Below are 22,243 nucleotides of genomic sequence, written 5' to 3' on the forward strand. Positions count from 1 at the left end.
ACATCAGCGAATGTTTTGTTACAATTTGCCTGCATCTGATCCTTGATCCAGTCTCTAGGTGTTGGTCGAGACTCTTCGCTATGAGACCGTCCGCTGAGACGACTATCGCAACAATGATCGTCGAGTCAACATCCCACATGGCGGTAATCTCGTATATAAAGTATTACTTACCTAAGTATCACTAGTGAGATTGAGTTGGAAATCAAAACCTGAGTGTGCGCGCTGCGCGGTAGTTTTCAGCGAATGCGAGTTCTTAGTTCGGGGCGAACTATTATCGTTATCGTTATTATTATTATTATTATCGTTGTAATCATGGTCTTCATAACGGATTACTAATATGTTGCATAAAATTTATTGTCATATTTTACTTTCGCATAGCAACCCTTGGCAGAATCATCATTTCGCAGAATTACTTTTTGCATAAGTTTCATGGCATACTGTTGTTTCGCACAATTTTGTAAAGCAGAATAATGCAATGGCATAATCTCAATTTGAAGAATAATACTATAATCGAATAATTGTTTTGCCGAAAATTGCGTCGCATAATATGTACTTGGCATACTGTCTTTTCGCACGATTTCCTTAGGCAGAATAATTCATTGGCATACTGTTGATGAGAATAATATTTTAACCTAACCTAACCTAACCTAACCTAACCTACACTTCTGGAAGCAGTTTCTTTTGAGTAGGGGTCGCAGTTCTAACCTAACCTAACCTACAGTTCTGGAAGCAGTTTCTTTTGAGTAGGGGTCGCAGTTCTACCCTAACCTAACCTACAGTTCTGGAAGCAGTTTCTTTTGAGGGGTGTGTAATGATCCGTATAACAATTTTTGACATATTTTCAAAATATATAACAACTTTTGATATAATTTCATGGTGTATAATCACTTAAGCGGTATAATGAACTTTTGATATAACAACAAAATAACAATTTTCATGGGATATAATGTTTAATCGATATAAAAGCTATTCGATATAACGTTTACTGGATATAATGAATATTTGTTATAAGTATTTATGATATAATGTATTCAAATGTATAATAATAAGTTGAGGTTATAATAAAAAAAGTCGGTTCTGGCGCTTCGCCGGCCGCTACCGCGGCACGCTCGCTTCGCTCGCTCGGCTCGCGCGCTGTAGGGTCGTAGTTCTACCTAACACTCCTCCTCGCTTCGCTCGTCGTCGTACCTAACTGAGACCTGCCTTAAGTTCGAATACGTAGGTTGTTATAATAGTAGTAAATATTACAAATTATACCAGTACTACATTATGCCAACTGAGCGTTATATCGAACTTAATTATATACGCTGTTAATGTTAGATTAGAAGTTGTTATATTACAAGTTCATTATACTTGACGATAGTTAGACTCTTTAAGAATATACCATGTATTGTTATAGCAAAAGTGCATTATGTCCCTCAATCGTTATATCGACTAAAAATATATCAAAAGTTGTTATATGGACCGTTACGCACCCTCTTTTGAGTAGGGGTCGCAGTTCTAACCTAACCTAACCTACAGTTCTGGCAACAATTTCTTTTGTGTAGGGGTCGCAATTGTAACCTAACCTGACCTATAGTTCTGGCAGCAATTCCTTTTATGTAGGGGTCGCAGTTCTAACCTAACTTAACCTGTAGTTCTGGCAGCAATTCCTTTTGTGTAGGTTCAGTCAGCGACATGAGTATTATGCGGTAACAATTTCGGCAGAACTTTTATTCTGCTGCATAACATTCTGCGAAATTCAAGTCTACAATATGAGCAATATGCCATAAGAAATTCGGTGGAATGTCATTTATGCTACATACAATTCTGCGTATGTAAAATCGACGATAGTAGTATTCTGCTATTCAAAATTCTGCCAAATGAATGTTATGCGACATGACAGTTATGCTAATTATACAATTATGCAAAAGTATCATTCGGTTAAAAATGTTTCTGCGAAACCTGGTATGCGAAGTGTATTTCGGACAATCGATATTATGCAAGATAAAGGGAAGCCCTTCATAACCATGAATCAATGGTTACCAGATCCTTCGCTCCTAGTAAGTTCTTCAGCAAATCCTTGCCGGAAACATTACAACCGGGCGTATTAGGGAAAAACGAGACGCCAATCGGTAAACTTGTGCAAACATTTTGGGATCAGGGTGATCGTTTCCTCCACATGAATATCTCATGACGGAAAAAAAAACCGAGACGACTATCGCAACAATGATCGTCGAGTCAACATCCCACGTGGCGGTAATCTCGTATATAAAGTATTAGTAGGTATCACTAGTGAGATTGAGTTGGAAATCAAAACCTGAGTGTGCGCGCTGCGCGGTAGTTTTCAGCGAATACGAGTTCTTAGTTCGGGGCGAACTACTAGTAATTAAGACAATAACTTGGCATTTTTCCTGTTCATTTTAGTTTTGGTTTTGGCTGCGTCGTAACGTTTATTTTCATATTTTGCCAGAAAGTGGGCTCGCATAACTACGTACATATCGATAATTTTTTTTGATACTTGTTTGGAATGGTCGGCACATCCAACTTTTATCAATGTTTCTTTTTGTAATTCTTGCGTAATTTCACTGATCGTCTCCATATTGGTTAAAGCTTTGCTTATTGCTCTTAACACACATTTCTCTATCATTTTGGTCAGATTGAATAGATCGTCACTAGCATAAATTAACCCGCCGTATAAATCCATTTTATCGATTACGTCGTTTCTCATTAACATTTTTCCCTCATTGGGACTCATTTGTATGAGTTTCAAACAATTATTGCATTTTACGATTTTTCGCAATTTGCGGACGATGTACCCAGCAATGTAAGACTGCACCGCGTCACTGGTGACAGCCTCGTTGTAGTCATGGTCTTCATAACCATCAATCAATGGTTCACCATTATCTAGTATATGGTCGAGGCTTTCCAGCCATGCTTGCTTAGCCTCGTTTGAACCAGTTACCATATCCTTTGCTCCTAGTAAGTTCTTCAGCAAATCTTTGCCGGAAACGTTACAACCTTTCGGAGGGCGTATTAGGGAAAAACAAGACGCCAATCGGTAAACTTGTGCAAACATTTTGGGATCAGGGTGATCGTTTCCTCCACACGAATATCTCATGACGGAGAAAAATCTCTGAAAACAAGTCAAAATTATTATTCAATAAAAAATATAGGACCTCGGGTCTCAAACTATCTCCATAATTTTATCTAAATTGGTTCAGCGGTTTAAGCGTGAAGAGATAACAGACACACTTTTGCATTTATAATAGTACTAATATTTATATGGCTATGTTCGTTTTTTTAGCATTAGAAAGAAGGTAAGCGATAAAAAACGTCCACAGCCCAAAGTTACGCCTCATTTCAAAAGAATTAAACCCAAAAACACCAGGCAGAAATATATTGATGGGTACATTAAGTATATGGACTAGGTAGGAACTGTATCCTAAAAAAATATGTGCCACCTGTCATGCTTAACGGAGCTCTCTTAGACAGAGTACAGAGTTTCAAGTACCTAGGGCATATTGTTACTGCGGACCTCAAGGATGATGTGGATATGGAGCGGGAGCGGAGGGCGTTGTGCGTAAGGGCGAACATGTTGGCTCGCAGGTTTGCTCGTTGTAGTAGTGACGTGAAGATAACGCTTTTCAAAGCGTACTGCACGTCGCTGTACACGTGTGGCCAGTGGGCGGACTACACGCAAAGAGCGTACAACGCGCTCCGCGTCCAGTACAATAACGCATTCAGGGCGGTGTTGGGGCTGCCCCGCTACTGTAGCGCTTCGGGCATGTTCGCGGGGGCCCACACGGCCTATTTCCACGCCACGATGCGCGTGCGCGCAGCTGCGCTGGTGCGGCGCGTGCGGGCCAGCGCCAACACTGTCCTGGCGATGATCGCAGATCGGCTTGACTGTCCTTATATTGTGCACTGCTGCAACAGGCATGTAAGGACAGGTGTAGGTTAGTTTTGTATGTATTGTTGTGTTTTTGTGTATATATTGTATATCATTATTCTTTAATGTGATTTGTAAATTTTTAAATTTTATTGTTAATTTTAGTAGATTATATTTAAATGTAATGTTATTAATGTTGTGTAATCAAAATGTAAATAATGTAAAAATATGAGTATAATTAGCTTGAATTAATGAATTATAATTTATTTTTTATTTTTAAAAAGGCTTTCTGGACTTTCTCCAAAAGTAAGGCAGCATACATGATGCAGATTCCATACAAGCAGATTCATATTCATTGGATTACATAATTAGTAATTATTAATTACCTCCAACGGATCTTGAGATAGGGTTGCTGTCATCAAATACTTGTAATCACATGCAACATTCAGCATATCCAAAATTTCAAGTGTTGCCCGTAAAGTTACTTTTAATCCAGTTAACGTGCTCCTTGACACAGGTATTTTTTTTTTCGAGCTTTTCCCAGTCTGCAAGGAATTCTAAAAATTCCTGGATTGCCTGAAAAAAGTATTTCTTCATTAAGTAAACAAGCTTCAAAGCTATACAATGAAATATTAAGAGGAAAGGGGACGGCCGCTTCTCCACACAAAAGTATAGTCAGTAGTAGACATTTACAGATATTAGTAAGGAGCAAAAAATATATTCCATACAAATTTTTAAATGTTCCTAATTTTTATATTAAACTAAAAATAACAGTATAGGCTGTATAGGTGCCAAGGGATATATTCAGGTTACGAGGCGGCGGCGGTTCCGGCATATTAACATTAACACATAATATTCACTACCAGCAACGCATAATTATATTAATTCTAATTATAATCGGCATAAATTATTCTTCACTATAAGAGGTATCTACTAACAAAAATACATTAAAAGGTTGGCTACTTCTGGTTTAAGGCACCGTCCGGCCGGTCTTTCTTTATGACGGTCTTCCCTTAAATGTTATAGTGAGTAGACGGACTTAGCTGATAGACGGTCTTCTCCGCATTGACCTTAATTTTAATCGCCAACTATTTCTTACCTTTCTTCGTCTGCAATTTTCATTCACGTACAGAGCATCTCTTGGTATACGCGAAGACATAGCTTGTATCAAATTGAATACAAGATCAATAAATTTTTGTGTTGCAGTTGAATCCTTCAATTCCTCGCAATAGGGTTGATAGTGAGCCATGGCGACCGAAATTTCGTGACCAAACACCTGTTTTTATAAGATTAATAATATTAGTTTTGATGAGCCGAAAGTCCTACGAAATAAATCCGGACAATCAATGAAAATTATTGATTATATTTATAGGTACATACTTCAGTTGCAAGAGGAACATTCATTACTTGAAAACCTTTCGGTTTCAAATGCGCTGGTGTTAACTTGTAAGCGATTTTTAAGTTAGGCTGACGATAATTCTCTTCCTCTAATACCGCTTCCCAATGTCTTTTTTTCACAGTTCCGTAAGGGGTCTGAAAAAAGAATATTACATTAGTTTGACTTCGTATTATCATTTTATACAAGGCGAAATTGTTATCTCTGACCAAACTCTGAGGGGTGAATATAGGTCATACTTAACAACTTATACTATGGGACCAGCCCCGAAATCGTGAAAAAAAATCTGCTGTCTCATACATATTGCGGTGAATCAGTACAGTCAATGTTTTCTATTAAACAGGCGATTTCTTTTTCGTGATTTCAGGGTTGGCTATAGTAAAAGTTGTTCAGTATGACCTACATATTCACCCCTCAGAGTTTGGTCAGATATAATAATTACACCTTGTATATTTTTAAAATTATCATTACTCATGCATTACTCTTAATTAACCTTGAACTCTTGTAGCTTATCATCCAAAGTAGATGTTCGAAAACATTTCACTAAATGATTAAAATCTGAAATCATCCATAACCGTCGTGAGCAGTCACAAGGGTGTTCACAGCTAACAGTGTCTTCATTTACACCGAATATTTTCCATACTCCTCGGTTCCAAGGTGCACCGTCCATCACGACAGCATCAACACAAATTCCGCTGTTTTCCATTAAAACAATACACTCTAAAACTAGTTTATGTAGCGGTTCGCTTTTGCATGAATTTTTCGATAAAAAGCAACCTAAGGCTTGAACCCATCTACCTCGAAAAGGCACAAACTTGAACACCAAAGCATGGTCCGCTGTTGTATTTTTTAAATTATCTGGAGTGTGTTGCCCCAGGTCAACAAAACCATTAAATTTCATGGTTTGAGAATCAAAATAAACGCCTTCACTTAATTTCATTTCATCCACTAAAATAACTCCTCGTTTCTCCTCCTTCTTCATCGCCTCACATCTTTCTTTTAAACTAAAGAAAGTAGAGGATTGGAATCCATATGCAGAACAGCTGATTTTGCTGAGATACTTATTTAAAGTTTGTACAGAAGGAAGGGGTAAAATATTTCTTTTACGTATAAATTCATACGTATTCCTGCTTTTTATACGTATCAACATGCACTCATAAATCCATTCTAACGTATATCGACGACCTTTTGTATTATTTTTTTTCGCGGCTTCAAAACATGATCTCACGGCATTTTGAAATTCTTCAGGTAGCTTTGAAATAGATGCTTGTACTACGGTATCCGATTTCTTTGCACACTGCGCCTTAGCCAAGGAAATTTTCTCTCTTAATTGGATATTCTGCAATTATATGAACGGTCGATATGAAATTCGTTACTCAAGTAGGTACAATGTATAAAGTTATAAGCCGACAAGATATTGTAGTAATTAAAATGTGGCAACATCGTAGTGTCGTCCCGTTTTCTTAGATTGATTTGAAAGGGACGACACTACGATGTTGCCACTTTTTAATTTCTACAATTTCTTGTTGGTCTATAAGCGGGTGTGCGAATAAAAAACAACAGCTAAGTAAAGTGGTATCCAGACGGGACTGATCAAATCGGTTGATTTTATCAGAAATGAAATTGGCGTCAATCTCTAATTTTAGATTTATGGTGATATTAGAGCCCTCTACATTGAAAAAATCCAGAAATGGTATCCAGACTGGCCTCACAAATTGGTATTCTTGCATCTGCACTTCATTTTATCGGTAATATCGGTCATTATCGGCGGTTGAATTCGGCGAGCCAAATTGGTATTTGCATCCGCACTTCGATCCTGATTCGATCGGGCAATTGAATCAGATTGGCGAAAAATTTACTAATCTGGATACGCCTTAAGGGACTTCGAAATGATTTCGAAAAATATGTATGAAAACTTCTTGCTCAAGTTTCTTTTTGTATTATTTTACGTCTTCAATTATACAAATACAGTATATTATAGCGTCGCCTAGTACCCATAGTACAACTTTTGCTTAGTTTGGGGCTAGGTTGACCTGTGTAAAGGCCAGTACACAATGGGCCAGCGTGGGCCAGTCTGGGGGACGCATTTATGCGTTAGAGGGAGCAAGTGATATTGCTACCTCATTCTACCGCATGGCAGCGTCCCTTGGCCTGGCCGGCGCTGGCCCATTGTGTACAGGGGCCTTTAGATGTTCCCTAATATTTATTTATTTAATATGTTTTTGATAAAAAGCCGTAACAGACTACCGCACCATACCGCGACTTTAGTGCGGTGCGGCGCACGTACCGATAGTCGTAAGGTGGTCGCCGTACGTGCGTTAAGAGCCCCCTCCAGACTATGCGCGTAAATCGCGGGCGAAGCCGCGAACGCTAGTGTGGAGTCCAGAACGCAGACCTGCGAAATCGACTCCACACTCGCGTTCGCGGCTTCGCCCGCGATTCACGCGCATAGTCTGGAGGGGGCTAAGGATGTAGCTATAATTTGGAGCGTGAAAGAGATATTTTAACCGCACCATCAAGGTCGTGGCGCGGTGCGGTAGTCTGTTACGGCTTTAATGCCGGCTACATACGTAACGATAAATCGTTGCGATAAAACTGTGCAGTCCGATTGTCCGATTGTCGATTATCGTAACGATTTGTCATACACACGGTTCGATTTATCTGCACAGTCGGACTGCACAGTTTTATCGCAACGATTTATCGTTACGTATGTAGCCGGCATAAGACTTACCGTCCTCTTCAGACGCTTGCATTTATGTACAAGATTTGAAGCGCGCCGTTTAGCTTCTGCCATTTTTTGTAATAGAGTTGAAGTGGAATTACGGTTCTGCAAACGATTTCGTAATATTCGACAAGATTTACATCTTGGGTACTGTTGATTTCTTTCGTAAGTATCATCTCCAATAATCACACCTTTACAAAATCTGAAAATTGATGTAATTATATATTAGATAAATTCGTTTTTATCTTTTATTATTCTCCTGTACCATTGTTTATGTATAAATAGTGCTTTAATCTACAGGTACCTACATAATAAGGGTTCTTAAAATACACATAAAAGTCGAGTTTTAATAGGATAGGTTCAAGAATTAAGACCTATTTAATGTACCGTTACATACAATATTTTTAATGACAAAAATGTTAAATAAAATCAAAGTTATTAGGCTTACGAGTTATCCTTTTATTTTAAATACAACTGTTACATTATGGTATATATATTCATAAGACGACTGCAAACAGTTGTATTATCGCCTACACCCATAGTACAAGCTTTGGGGCTAGGTTCCTCGTATTCGAAATGAAAAGTAGAGTGTTTAACTCGGGTGAATGGCATCATTTTAGCCTCGGACTATACTCTCACTGCGTTCATCCCTTGGTTAACAATCTACCAAAACTTACTTATTGTCGTCAATCTGAGTACCAACGCACAAAGGCCATCTTTCAACCGATTTTAAGTAATCGTAGGTGTTGTCATATGAATTAATTTTCTCCTTTAGTGGCAATTGTTCATTATTGGGAAAAATTACCTGCAATTAAATAGCAATTATGTTTCGTTACAAATTCAAATCATGCCAACCGAATTTTATTGTTACATTAATAAACACTTACAGTGACAGTTAGATCATCGTTTAAACGTATATGATGTTTAATCTTCTGAGTTTTTGGATCCATTCGCATAAATTCCAGCCCATTAGGATTTTCTGCATGTAGCCAAAAAGGCGGCAACAACGAAAATGCCCGAAACTTACTTTTAAAATTCTCTATTGGATTAATTGTTACATTAGTATCCTGATATTGACTAAACAATGGTTCCGCAAAGTCCTGTTGTATCATTTCATAATCCATTAAATTATTAGAATCATTTTGATCTTCTGATAATTCCTGTTGCTCGGCATTGATTTGTTGTTGCTGCTCGTCCTTAGGTTGATTGGGGTATGGTTCGAAAGATTCCTCTATGTGAATAGTATTGGCTTGGAGTTCATGTTCGGGAATGGGAATAAACTGATGCTCAATCGTGGGCACAGCTTCTTCCTTAAGCGTTTTTCTTTGTGTAGGAATATATTTGAGCTCTCCTTTAATAGTTAACTTTTCGTACATATTTATATTTTCTTCTTTAAAATGAAGATGGCAAATATAATCATTTGCTTTTAATGCAATTCCTAACGACTTTTTCCAACTTTCTAACCGTGCCGGAGTCTGAGAATTAATAGAAAAATGAAGAATTGTTGAAGTGAAATTGTGAATTTTATAAGAAAAGACTAGCGACCGGCTTCGCACTATAGTTCGTTTTTTTTAGCATTAGAAATTAGGTAAACAATCTTGATGTGTCTTTTAATTGAAAAACACATTTTAAAAATAAGTTACGGCAAATATATGTAACAATTATGAATCTAATACGATCATTTATATTCTTCTGCTTTCATCAGTAATAGTTTTTGAATTTTAAAAAGCGTTTTTCAATTAAAAGACATGTCAAAATCGCTTACCTTCTTGCAAGTTCTTTCTAATGCTAAAAAAAACGAACTATAGTCAACAAATTATATACGTAAACCTTCCTCAAGAATCACTCTATTGATACATGAAAATCGAACTGAAACCGTCCAGTAGTTTGTTTATCGCAAAGATACATTCAAACCCACGAACAGACAGTCGCGGCGGGGGACTTTGTTTTATAAGGTGTAGTGAAAATTACATACTTACCGTTGGTTGGAAAAAAGATACGGATTTCGTAACATTTTTCTGTTTTTTCCTCTTACGCCCACTTTGGCAACTGTTTACGATGCAAACTTTTCCCATTTTTACTATAGAAAATATATCCTATAGCGGTGGATTTGCCCTAAAGCCCCACATTCACACTCCTACCTTGTAGGCCGCCTCGTAGTCCACGTCGTTGGGTAGGATTGTGTATGGGGGTTGCGGACTACGAGCCGTCCTACAAACGGCTAAACGGTAGGACGACTCGTAGTCCGCAACCCCCATACACAATCCTACCCAACGAGGCGGACTACGAGGCGGCCTACAAGGTAGGAGTGTGAATGTGGGGCTTAAGGCCTGGTAAGCCCAGGCCCGAGGTGGCTAGATAACAGAGGTGGCAGTCTATATGATGCGTATTGAGACAGGGGCGGCTAGTTTTACTGCACAAGGAAATCCTAAATTAAATAAATCACTTTATGAAATTTTTTTATAAAATTTCAAAAAACTGACAGCGCACTTCACTCAGTCAATAAGGTCTAAATTCATGTTAGTTCCCGGTGCTACCTACTAGCGCCACCGGAGAGATTTCGAACTATTCTTTATACTGACAGCTGGACACTTTTACAACCGTCTTATCATAAAAGATAGCTCTCCTTTACTTCTACACTCCATATTTATAAATACTTGAACTTGTCAATGTCAATGTAAGGCTCATATTTTGTTGAAATATACAACAAAAATGTCGCTGAGAAAATCGATGAAGCTGCTAAGAGCATTAGAAAAAGTATTATGTATTATCGTAGTGTTTGGAGTAACACCTTGCTCCTTCATATTCCAAATGTTGGTTGTTCGACCAAAATTGCAAAATGTATGGGGGCTCGCATACACGAAGCATTGTTTCCACTCCCTGCTTGTCACATACATCTTTGCTAATGTCTTTGGGAATATGCTCCTAAGTTTAGTCGTCGACTCTAGTTTGAAGGATTGCCGGGAATATAAAGGACGAGGAAGATACTGTGAAAGTTGCAAGCAGAACCAGCCAGAAGACAGTTGGCATTGTGCGACATGCAACGCTTGCATACTTCAGAGAGACCATCACTGCGTCTTCCTATCACAATGCATTGGACGATACAATCTGCGGTACTTCGTTTGCTTCTTAGCACACGCTGTGATATCTTTCGTGCTCTCTTTCTACTATAACTACAGTGCTATGGAACACCTTGAAATTACTGGTTTTATGGATATAACTTTCATCGTTGTACAATTTTTTAAACCAGGTAATATTTCTATCCCGCCGTTCGACGTGAAGAAATACTTATACGAGTTGTTTTTGTACTTAAATGTGATCGCTTTCATACTTTGCGGAATTCTGCTGTGGCTCCACTTGGAGAATGCATTGCTAGGTATGACGTCATATGAGCGTAAGATAGGGAAGTATCCGGCGAAAATGGATTTGAGAAGGAATATGGAGCGAGCTTTTGGTATAAGGTGGTACTTGGCTATATTATGGCCACTTGTGGACAGTCCCTTGGTAGATGATAGAACTAAGGTGGTCTAGGTTATGCATTTTAGTTGATTAAATACGTATAAAGTTTATAATAAAAGTAGTTATATAATGAAAATTATGGCGTATTATTTTTCATTTAATTTTCCTTGTCTATTGTTAAGTTACATAATAATTATGTAGTCACTTAAATCAGTTATTAAATAAGTCTTAATTTACTTTTGTAATCCATTAATTTATAATGCCTTGAAACCTTTTTAGTTCATTAAAGCTGTCAATGTGTCAGATCTGAAGCAAGTTGACACTGGACATTTTATTCCGAGTTTTATTTGAATGCAAGAAATTTCTTTACTATCGGTTGTTTTTAAAGTAAAATGTCATTACCACGTACTAAGAAAATGAAGAATCTCCAAATAACATTCGAAAAAATTATCTGTTTCCTGATAGCATTCGGAACGCCTGCACTTTTCGCTTTCCACATGCTGGTAATAAGGCCAAAACTTTTACAATTTTGGGACCTCAACTTCACCAGGCATTGCTTCCACGCTCTCCTTTGTACGTACTGTTTCATTAATGTATTTGGGAATATGATAATGATTTTGATAGTGGACTCGAGCGCGAACTTTTACACACATGAAGATGAAAGATGGAGGTATTGCCAACGATGTGAGAGACAGCAACCAGATAACAGCTGGCATTGCAAGACTTGCAACGATTGCATTTTGAACAGAGACCACCATTGCTTCTTCTTAAACCATTGCATCGGACGCAACAATTTGAGATACTTCATCTGTTTCCTAACTCATATGGAGATATCTTTAGCGCTTTGTATTTACTACGACTGCTGCTGTATAATTTCAGAATTTAACTTAAATAGTTTTCTAGACATAACCTCCTGTATCGCTGAGATGATTAGACCTTCTTATTTATTTATGAGTTCAACGTGGGATGTAAGAAAACACTTATATGCGATACTGTGGTATTTCTTTGTAGTAATTTTCATTTTATGCGGGCAATTGTTGATTTTCAATTTGGACAACGTTTTGAAAGGTATGACGTCATACGACTATCATAGCGGGAGAATCCCGGATAAAACACATTGGAAGAAGAATATGGAACGTGTTTTTGGTTTTCGGTGGTATTTGGCTATACTCTGGCCTTTCGTGGACAGCCCTCTGTATAAACCTTTTAAAATAAGATAAGCGATATGTTATGTTACATTATTAAAGTTGATTAAATAGATTACAATTAATTTCATTGTATTTTAATAACTTGTTTCGTGATAAGTTATCTTTTTATTGTTATTACCATGTTATTACGTCTAACAGCCGATTTCATGAGTTAATAATAAGATTATAGCGTAAGTATATTGAAACTAGGCGGTTGTTCGATTTTGGGTTTATTCCAAAGAATTGAGTAATAAGTAAATTACAATTTGTAGTTTGTCAAAAGACTGCCTCATTTCAATCATAGACAGAGAGAATCATACTATCTTTGTCTTACACTAGTACTATAGCACCTAAAAGAAAAGATGAGTGTAGTTTTCCTGGTTATTACTGGCTGACAAGTTGGTTTGACCAACTACATTAGGTAGTTTATCTATGGAAGGTAATACCTCTACTCTCCATGCTCCTATTTTGTTGAAATATACAACAAAAATGTCGCTGAGAAAATAGATGAAGCTGCTAAGAGCATTAGAAAAAGTATTATGTATTATCGTAGTGTTTGGAGTAACACCTTGCTCCTTCATATTCCAAATGTTGGTTGTTCGACCAAAATTGCAAAATGTATGGGGGCTCGCATACACGAAGCATTGTTTCCACTCCCTGCTTGTCACATACATCTTTGCTAATGTCTTTGGGAATATGCTCCTAAGTTTAGTCGTCGACTCTAGTTTGAAGGATTGCCGGGAATATAAAGGACGAGGAAGATACTGTGAAAGTTGCAAGCAGAACCAGCCAGAAGACAGTTGGCATTGTGCGACATGCAACGCTTGCATACTTCAGAGAGACCATCACTGCGTCTTCCTATCACAATGCATTGGACGATACAATCTGCGGTACTTCGTTTGCTTCTTAGCACACGCTGTGATATCTTTCGTGCTCTCTTTCTACTATAACTACAGTGCTATGGAACACCTTGAAATTACTGGTTTTATGGATATAACTTTCATCGTTGTACAATTTTTTAAACCAGGTAATATTTCTATCTCTACCTTCCATACTCCATAGTTTATTCCAGCCCATCGACACCCCATACTTTGATAAATTATGAAAGCCCTTGTTACCAACATTGAGGCATAGAAATAATCTTATCGAATTAAAATGACTGCTGTTGCATTTTGGTGGCACATACCTTACTTGTTTTTAACATAGACGTATTATACTTACTTTTCTTTAGGTTGGTATGATTGGTAGTAAAACGTCAAACGTCATTTGAATTGTCGTGAACGTGGAAATACGTGGTTATTTTTTATTGTAATTGGTAAAATAACTTTAGCTGTTATTTAAATGGGGGCCAAATCTTTAAGGAAATGTGAAGTTTGTAGTGGGTGTGTAAGAAGACTAACTACTGACGCATTTTTGGCCAAATTTCCAACTTGATCCGAACAGGTCGGTAAACTGATGTTTGTATGCAATATTTTCATTTTTTACTTTGAGTCGTTAACAGTTACTAATTTAATTAGTTTTAGTCGTGTACAATCCATGATTAAAACGAAAATATTTTGTGAATAAAGTATTTTTAAGTAAAAAACTAAGTAACCTATGACACGAATAGTGTACGACCAATTTTATCGATAATCTCTTTATTTCAGATGTCGATTATGGGCAAAGCTGAGGAAAAGGAAATGAGGATTTCGCGTATTTATTTACCTATTCAAAAGCTGAATGGAAACAAGTTCATTTGTGGAAATCATTCTCCATCCAGTGCCTTCAATAAAAAGGGACCAGATTAAAAAAGAATGCGCGCGAATTCAGCATATTGTAATATGCCTACTTGAATAATAAACTATGTTATTTTTATCATGTAAAATAAAATTGTTTATATATATATATAATGTTCTTTTATTTTATTAATAGGTAGTACATTAGGTAAATACAGCAGCACGTATCGCACATTTATCGATATCGATAAACAGTAGGTACTGGAAGTGTCGAGCCCTAGCGTTGTTTTTTTTGTGTTGGTAGTATTGTGTGGTTTTTCTTTTTTTAACAATTATGGCCTGGATGCGAGATCTTTAAGCCTGTATTTGGTGTGTTGGGATATGTACGTTCATAATTCGGTTCGAGGATTGTTCGAGAGTGCCGACTCTTAAAACGTAGTGATTATATGCTCTTTGGTTTATTCCATCAAACTGTCAACGCGATAAATACGTCAATGTCATGAAACTCATGAAAATAGTAAACAATATTATTCAAAGCAAAGATTTCAACAATGACTAATGAAACGAATAAGCTGGAAATAATAATGGAAAGATTGTCATGTTTGTTCATAGTATTCGCAACACCTATATTTTTCATATACCAGATGACTGTCATACGCCCAAGACTCTTAGAAATATTCAACGTTGGATTCACCAGGCATTGCTTCCATGTCCTTCTATATACGTATAGTTTCATAAACGTCCTGGGTAATTTGCTTCTCAGTATATTCACTGACTCAAGATTAAAGACCTGCAATGGTAAAGGCAGATACTGCGAGCTATGTAAAAAGATTCGGCCGGCGGATAGCTGGCACTGTGCGACGTGCAATGCTTGTATACTAGGGAGAGACCATCATTGTTTTTTTCTCTCATGCTGCATTGGACGCCACAATTTGATATGATATGATATGATATGATATTTATTGGTAAATATTTACATTTACAAGTCATCTTATTTACAATTATCTTACATAAAACATTACAAAACATTAAAATTAATAATAACATTTTATTAAATATATTCCAATATAATTCAGTAAGTAAGCGATTGAGCCAATGACCCGTGGCCATCGAAGAACTCGTCAATGGTATAGCAAGCCATTTCTAGTAGGACGGTTTTTAGTTTGCGGACAAATATTGCATCGCTAGGAGCTAGCTTAATTTCATCGTCCAGTATGTTGTACAGTCTGATTCCCATTACATTTGCGATATTTCATCTGCTTCTTATCTCATATTGTAACTTCCATTGCGTATTCAACGTACTACGACTATTTCGTTCTTGTATCTGAATTTGAGTTTACCAGTTTTTTAGAAGTAACATTAAGTGCAGCTCGGATTCTTTTTCCAATTTATACTTTGATAAATCCTTTGGAGATGATGAAACAACTGTATGCGTTATTCTGGTATTCCAATGTATTAATCTTAGCATTTTGCTTTGGTTTATTATGGTATCATATGAGTAATGCTTTAAAAGGTATAACTGCCTTTGAAAATAAAGTAGGAGAGGTTCCTTTAAATTCCCATTGGAAGGCCAATATGATATATGTATTTGGTACTAGATGGTATTTAGCTCTACTCTGGCCCTTCGTATGTAGTCCTGTACCAGATAAGCGCAGAATGTGATTATGATTAGAAGCCACAGGTTGGTAAATAATAGATTAAATGAATTAAACTATAATGGTGTTTTAATTGACAATTATGATAGCTTATCGTTATATTGCTGTAGATTAGGATTGTCTGGCCGTTGTCTAAGCTTTAATGACAAATGCCGTTAGAGGATATGATAAAACTGATATCAAACTGATAAACGTTTCTCAAAAGCTTGCAACTTGTAATATAAGTGGAAGTCCCTTTCTAACAAAAGCTGTCCAAAAGTGACATCCGCTTGTATTACAAGTTACAAGCTTTTGAGATACCCTTGTCTACAATATTTTGCGCTTAAGCAGTCTAGTTTTTATTTTTAAAGTTTATTACAAAATCCGCCAGATAAATCTCTTAGTAAACAGACTAAGAAATTTATCTGAATAAATGCGGAAAATTAATTTGATCACACCTCCGCAGATTATTTAATTTTTAGGTGACGACAATTCTTTTGACCTCTACACATATAACCCGATTAGGGTCGAAGAACTAATATAACAAAGGAACATCTTGTGAATACTAATTCGTTGGGATCGTGTCAACATCCGAATTATATTTAAAAACAAAACTTCGTTCTATTTTTATCCTGTTCGCTCGCGATTATTCATAATTGGAAAGAGAGAAATAAAGCACTTCCGAATTTTGTTTATAAGTGTTGCCGGTTCCATCATCAGGTCAGATTGTTGCTAAAATTATGCGATTGCGATATGCAGATTGTTGCGAAAGTAGTTCCTACGTTGTTTTATTTAAGGTACAAAGTTAATTGCTGAAAAGGAGTGACAAAGGGTATTTTGATGGCGGTTTTTGAAATGGCGGGATCGTGCGCAAGCGTCGCAAATTATAACGCGTAATATCGGCTTTTATCGCGGTATTTGTTGTGATATACAGCTGCCATCAATATATCATCAAGGATTCTGATAACTACGCAGTTTGTTTATAAGTTTTATACCGTTTTGACCTATTTGTGACAATATAGTGTTAAGAGGGTTTATCTATTTTGGACCCATAACACTAAAAATACGTACTACCTGTACACGTCAAACTTTCATCTTGGAAATGGAAAATTTCAATACCCATACAAAAATAGGAGACAATTTTGCATTTTCCCAATTCCGACAGCCTGCCGTTCGTTAATAGTTTTAGAAACACGGGATTTTCTAATTTACATACCTCGATATAGATAAATATATAATTTTAAATCTGTTAACTATTGATGCTGAATATGCTGTCAAATTTATAATTGATAATAATATTTTCCAGTCAAGTTGTTTGTTAACGGAGATGTTGGCGTGTGAGTGACATACTTGTTTAAAAAAAATATTGGCAAAAGGGCTAAAAGGTCCGTAGCAAGTTGTAAAGCCTGGTTCTCACACCTATTGCAAAATATCCATTCCCAAATCAACGATTTGTTATGACTTGGCAGTCATTCGATGAAAAATACTACACGATACTCCATTAGCGGCCATTACAGACTCCTTAGCTTTTGATAGATGGCCCCCTACAACAATGGCTTCAAAATGGTCTTTATTCACAAACTTATGCATGCAGTTAGCGGTGCTACTATCATCGAACGGCAGGTGCAAATTTACTTAAACGCACGACCGTTCCAGAGTTCGCCAAGTGAATATATAACTTTGCTATCCTATATCGTTTCAGAAAAGCATTCAATAGCAAATCTACTCTAATACATAAGGTGTATAGTTGAATTTGTAATGATGAGTGAATGTTGAAATGGTTTTAAGTAGCCACTTGTTTGAACTTTTTTAAATTGATGACACTTAAAGATGTCTGTAACGAAAGGCGTGGGTTGATATTCTGATTGGGTTATTATTTCTACCTTAAGGGGCTTTGAAATTGGTTCTATTGTCATTAGCTATTGATATACCTATATGTATTTACAAACCCTTGTCAGTTTACGAAATAATGCTTACGACAACTCTGTAAAAAAACCGTGAGAAATAGTACGTAAAAGTGATTGGTTTTACTTGTTCAAGTAGATCCAGATAAATTTTGTCAATGCAGCTATTCGTACTCGGACTATAGAAGTCTATAGGTGCTGTTAAGTTAAAATTTAGGGACTACGTCTATACTCGCTCTATTGCTTAAAATTTTAGGTTAAGTAAGGATTTAGTCTTCTTTAATCTCTATAATAGTGTTTTTTTCTATTCCCTTCAAAACCCTACTAAATGGCTTTTTATTATTTATTAATTACTTTTCTGTAAGTAGATATTATAAATATTGCCTCCAGAGTCCTAAGTTCCAGTATCGTAAGTTTCGTGTTTGAATTTGGAACCTTGACTTAAGTACAGTCAAGGAATTTAAATTCCGACCCATTTCGTACTTTGTCACAGTGACAATCAATATGAAAGCCGCTAGAGACCTCATACGGTTGTCACTGTGACAAAGTACGAAATGGGTCGGAATTTAAATTCCTTGACTGTACTTAATCAAAGATAAAGTAACGTTTTGGAATCAAGCCTCTGGGACTAAGGAGTATTGATGCCTATCCCAAACCTTCTCACTTCCCGTCGCGCATATGCTCTCCGCGAGCCTCATTTTCGTACACAATAGTATAGTTAGGTACCTTTGCCTTGTCTTCTACTTGAACCAACTGTACAGCCACGTTTTTATTACAAAAACAAACATAATTGAGTGAACAATCACCAGTGAAAGTGCACACAGCCATACCGTCACGTAACCTAGTAATAATAAACTGCATTATTTTAGTATTAAGGCAAAAGGGAATATCGTGAGAAGCTGCAAATAACAGCAAATCATGCTGTTATGCAGATTACGGTTGGCTTTGTTTACGTTTGAGTGTTCTGAAGCCTGTTCAACTTAAGTGTGCTTTTTGAAAGTGAAAATGGGGGAGGTTACTAGTATTATAATGAAGGTGACCTTAACGAAGTTAGAGGTATCGGGGTTACGTAATAAGAAATGCAGGAGTACTTAATTAAGAACGTGTATATTATATTCACACAATCGCGACTGGGAGATAACAAAGGGGTCGTCCAGAAATCATGCGATCGTTTAAAGGGGGGATGGGGGTAAGAAAAATATCACGAACGATCACGATGGGGGAGGGAAAAATTGCGCAAAATGCTGACAACGCATAAGCTGTCCCTATACGAAGTTTCATTTTTGTACTGGCTCCTCTGCACGATGGGCCAACGCCGGCCACTCCAAGGGACGCATCCATGCGGTAGAATGAGAAAGCAATATCGCTTGCTCCCTCTAACGCATAAATGCGTCCCTTGGAGTAGCCGGCGTTGGCCCATCGTGTAGAGGAGCAATACAAAGTGTTTTACGATACGCCTAGGAATTTCATGATCTGCCTGATTTTACGATCGGCCGCCTACATGTATAAGCACATACCAAAATAATCTAAACTTGCATTAATGGATTTGCCAACGCCCACCGGAAAAACCCGCTTTCCGGAAATAAGTATTTAAAATACGAGTAACTTGTTCCCGGCACTTCACATCCATCTTGTAACTTTGATTAACATACTGCAGCAAACGAATGATGTTATATAACTGGCCGCGTAGCCAACATGCCAATCGCTTACGCTCCGTAGCGATCGAAACGCAACTGTCACTGTCGCACTAATATGGAAGAGTGATAGAGAGACACAAAGCGGTTCGTTGTCGAAGCGATAGCGATTGTCCCTTGGCTAGGCCGGCTGATCTAATCGTTAAATCATACATAACATGACCATATATCTTTCGAAATTAAATTTCAAAATGACATTATGACCTTTTCGGGCACTTTAAAGATGTTTTTTGAGATCATAAACAAATATATATTACGAACTTACGCAAACGTAAGACAAAAACAGTTTAATTGGCGTTTGTCAACTTTGTGGGTAGTTTCGTCCACAATAAGTTATCTTTATTGATGGTGACGTAACAATAATGTCTTCAGATTTGATAGATATCTTTGTAGGCTATGTTTTTTAAGAGCATCAAATTTCTATAAAGGAAAGTACCTACCCACTGTATGTTATTTCATAAATTCTATAGTAATCTAAATTGTATTTTTGTAATTTAATACCGGTCTCATATTGGGTTGCTCTCCTCCAATTTAGGAGGGATTGAAATCTTCTCTTGAGTGGTGTAGAGTTGGAGCCGGCGTAGCTTTATTTGACGTTCATAAGCGCATTGTATTATGCTTAATTAATATTTAAGTGCTTACGAGGGTTGCACTGAAAATGTCGGGAATAGAGAATACTGTCGCATCTAGACAGTCAATCTTTATTTTAATGCATACTTAATCTCAAACTGACCACGCATATAAATTTTCTTTTGAAAGTAATCATTCTGTAATGCACACGGCTCATAATCCCAAAGTCCTTTTTGTATGGCGATTTTGGAGCCTTAGTGGTTTTGTATGAAATTCGTGGAGTAGCCAACGGAATTGAAGTTTTTTTTACATATATATATATATATAATATTTTTTTACTGTTGTCATATGAATATTTAGGAATGTCGAAATCTGCCGATATGCAACTTTTTTGGCAGTCTTTTTAATTAACAGCACAAATGCGATTTTAATTTTTGACGTCGCTTTGGAATGACATGCTTCTTTAAGATCATCTATGGGATAAAATGAAAGTGACTTTCATATTTAATTTTAACCGCAAACGAGCGTACGATGAACTCTAGTTCATAAAAAAATAACAGAAGCCCATTGTAACTTTTATTTGTTCGCTGAGGGCATATTGAAAACCGTTTAAAAATTTGATCGGAAAAATCACTTTGCCAAAAATTCAAATAATGTTCGACATACAATTTTCAAATTGCCAGTAATTCTTAAATACAAATGACAACCAAATGAAATATACCTTAAAAGTTTTATAAAGAGTTACATTTTTATAAATTATATGCCTCTTTCTATTATGTTATTTCTAAGTGTCCCATTCCCGAATATTTCAGTGCGACCCTCGTAAAAAAATAAACTGTCTTTGACTTTATGTTTAAATTTGTGCTAAGATTGTTTATATTTTTGTTTGCAGGTATGTGTACACTTGTATCCCAGTGATCGCCCTGAAGCCTATGATGGTCACGTGACATTTCGTTTTGGCAAGTACCTATTTTGATCAAAATGTGCATTTTCAGGATGTTAATGTAAAAACAATTATGGTAGCTCTGCTTAAGCTCATTAAAATAATACAACATGCCCAAACTATTTACAACCAAAACAACATTTGACTGACACTGTCGGACAACAGATATCGATATCGGTAAGTAGTTCGAGAATTACCGAATGTATTTTTAATATTATCGTTAGGTAAATATAGTAAAATTTAGGGTCCTTAGTTAAATAAAACTGACCTACAATGACATTACTACTGGAACGTTCTAATAAGACTCCTAGTGACCTTTAATACCGAAGGTTATCAAACTTCTTAGTGTCCATTTTGTTAAATGCCACTGTGCACAATATCAGAGTAAATATGTATCAAGTTCGTTAGTTAAGTACCTGCTTATACTCCAGAGCAATAAAATTGATCCTCGTGTTCATTCAAAGTGACCATTTTCCATTGCTATTGAGTAGGTATAGAACGCAAGGCTTAATAAATAATCAAATACATTTATTTTATTAGCCAAGATAATGTAACTATAACCATTGTTGAAAGATTTTAATCGCGTAATTTTAAGGTTTTTAAGGTTAATTATAAAATATCGATTGTTTAGTTTTTATTATTAAAAACGGTGAAATAAAGCATGTAGGCCATCTTGATAAAAGCGGTAATAATTCAATACCGGTTTAAAAAACAAAGAACAGTGGTGTAATGTTTGGTAGCTAAAGTATGGGCTGATAAATCGCTAAGTCTTTTGACCTTTTAGACTTGCAAGTGTATTAGTCAATTGCCTAGTTTCATTATAGTTTAGTTTAGGCAATTAGGAGATTATGATATAGTTTATTAGATAATAAGTACAATGAAACAGGTAGTGTTTAAATCGATCTTGCACAATTCTCTAATGGCTTTTTTACCTAACTGATTAAGTAAGGATACTGTTTTTTGGAACGTTTTGACCTCATTTCCTTAGGACGTTTTGCAAACTAAGCCTAATAAGCGGCTAGATGGAGTTTAACCCTCCTAGCCGAATTTCTAGTCATCTTTTTGATTTTTTTCGAAAACAATTTTTTGCGCTCTATACAGCGGTTTGATTTGTACACACAATCTTTGTTTACTACACATATATTATG

At 36.5% G+C, this 22,243-nt stretch overlaps 2 protein-coding genes across 4 annotated transcripts in view; one reads left to right on the plus strand and one right to left on the minus strand.

Annotated features, from left to right (window-relative positions):
- Window positions 1-22,243, plus strand: part of LOC134665681 (uncharacterized) — a 176,909-nt gene that overhangs the window by 65,571 nt on the left and 89,095 nt on the right. The gene's annotated exons all lie outside the window — the stretch shown is intronic.
- Window positions 2,545-9,514, minus strand: LOC134665669 (uncharacterized). Of its 3 annotated transcripts, none has more exons than XM_063522607.1 (5): window positions 8,877-9,514; window positions 8,667-8,794; window positions 7,999-8,191; window positions 4,258-4,447; window positions 2,545-3,115 (listed from the first exon to the last, which is right to left on the minus strand). In XM_063522607.1, exons 1-4 carry the CDS (start codon window positions 9,363-9,365, stop codon window positions 4,334-4,336), a joined length of 924 nt encoding a protein of 307 aa, XP_063378677.1. In that variant the 5' UTR covers window positions 9,366-9,514; the 3' UTR covers window positions 2,545-3,115; window positions 4,258-4,333. The 3 variants fall into 3 exon arrangements, with proteins under 3 accessions (XP_063378677.1, XP_063378679.1, XP_063378678.1); XM_063522609.1 differs by lacking the exons at window positions 7,999-8,191; window positions 8,667-8,794; window positions 8,877-9,514 and adding exons at window positions 4,971-5,147; window positions 5,252-5,404; window positions 6,066-6,177; XM_063522608.1 differs by lacking the exons at window positions 7,999-8,191; window positions 8,667-8,794; window positions 8,877-9,514 and adding exons at window positions 4,971-5,147; window positions 5,252-5,404; window positions 5,761-5,871.

The sequence above is a fragment of the Cydia fagiglandana genome, chromosome 7, assembly GCF_963556715.1.
Source record: "Cydia fagiglandana chromosome 7, ilCydFagi1.1, whole genome shotgun sequence".
NCBI lineage: Eukaryota > Metazoa > Arthropoda > Insecta > Lepidoptera > Tortricidae > Cydia > Cydia fagiglandana.

Coding starts and splice junctions, on each gene's coding strand:
- LOC134665669 (XM_063522607.1), bottom strand. CDS start 9,365: ATGTACGAAAAGTTAACTATTAAAGGAGAGCTCAAATATATTCCTACA. Junction 8,795..8,876: donor ACGATGATCTAACTGTCACT/GTAAGTGTTTAT, acceptor ATTTAATTGCAG/GTAATTTTTCCCAATAATGA. Junction 8,192..8,666: donor ACTCAGATTGACGACAATAA/GTAAGTTTTGGT, acceptor ATCAATTTTCAG/ATTTTGTAAAGGTGTGATTA.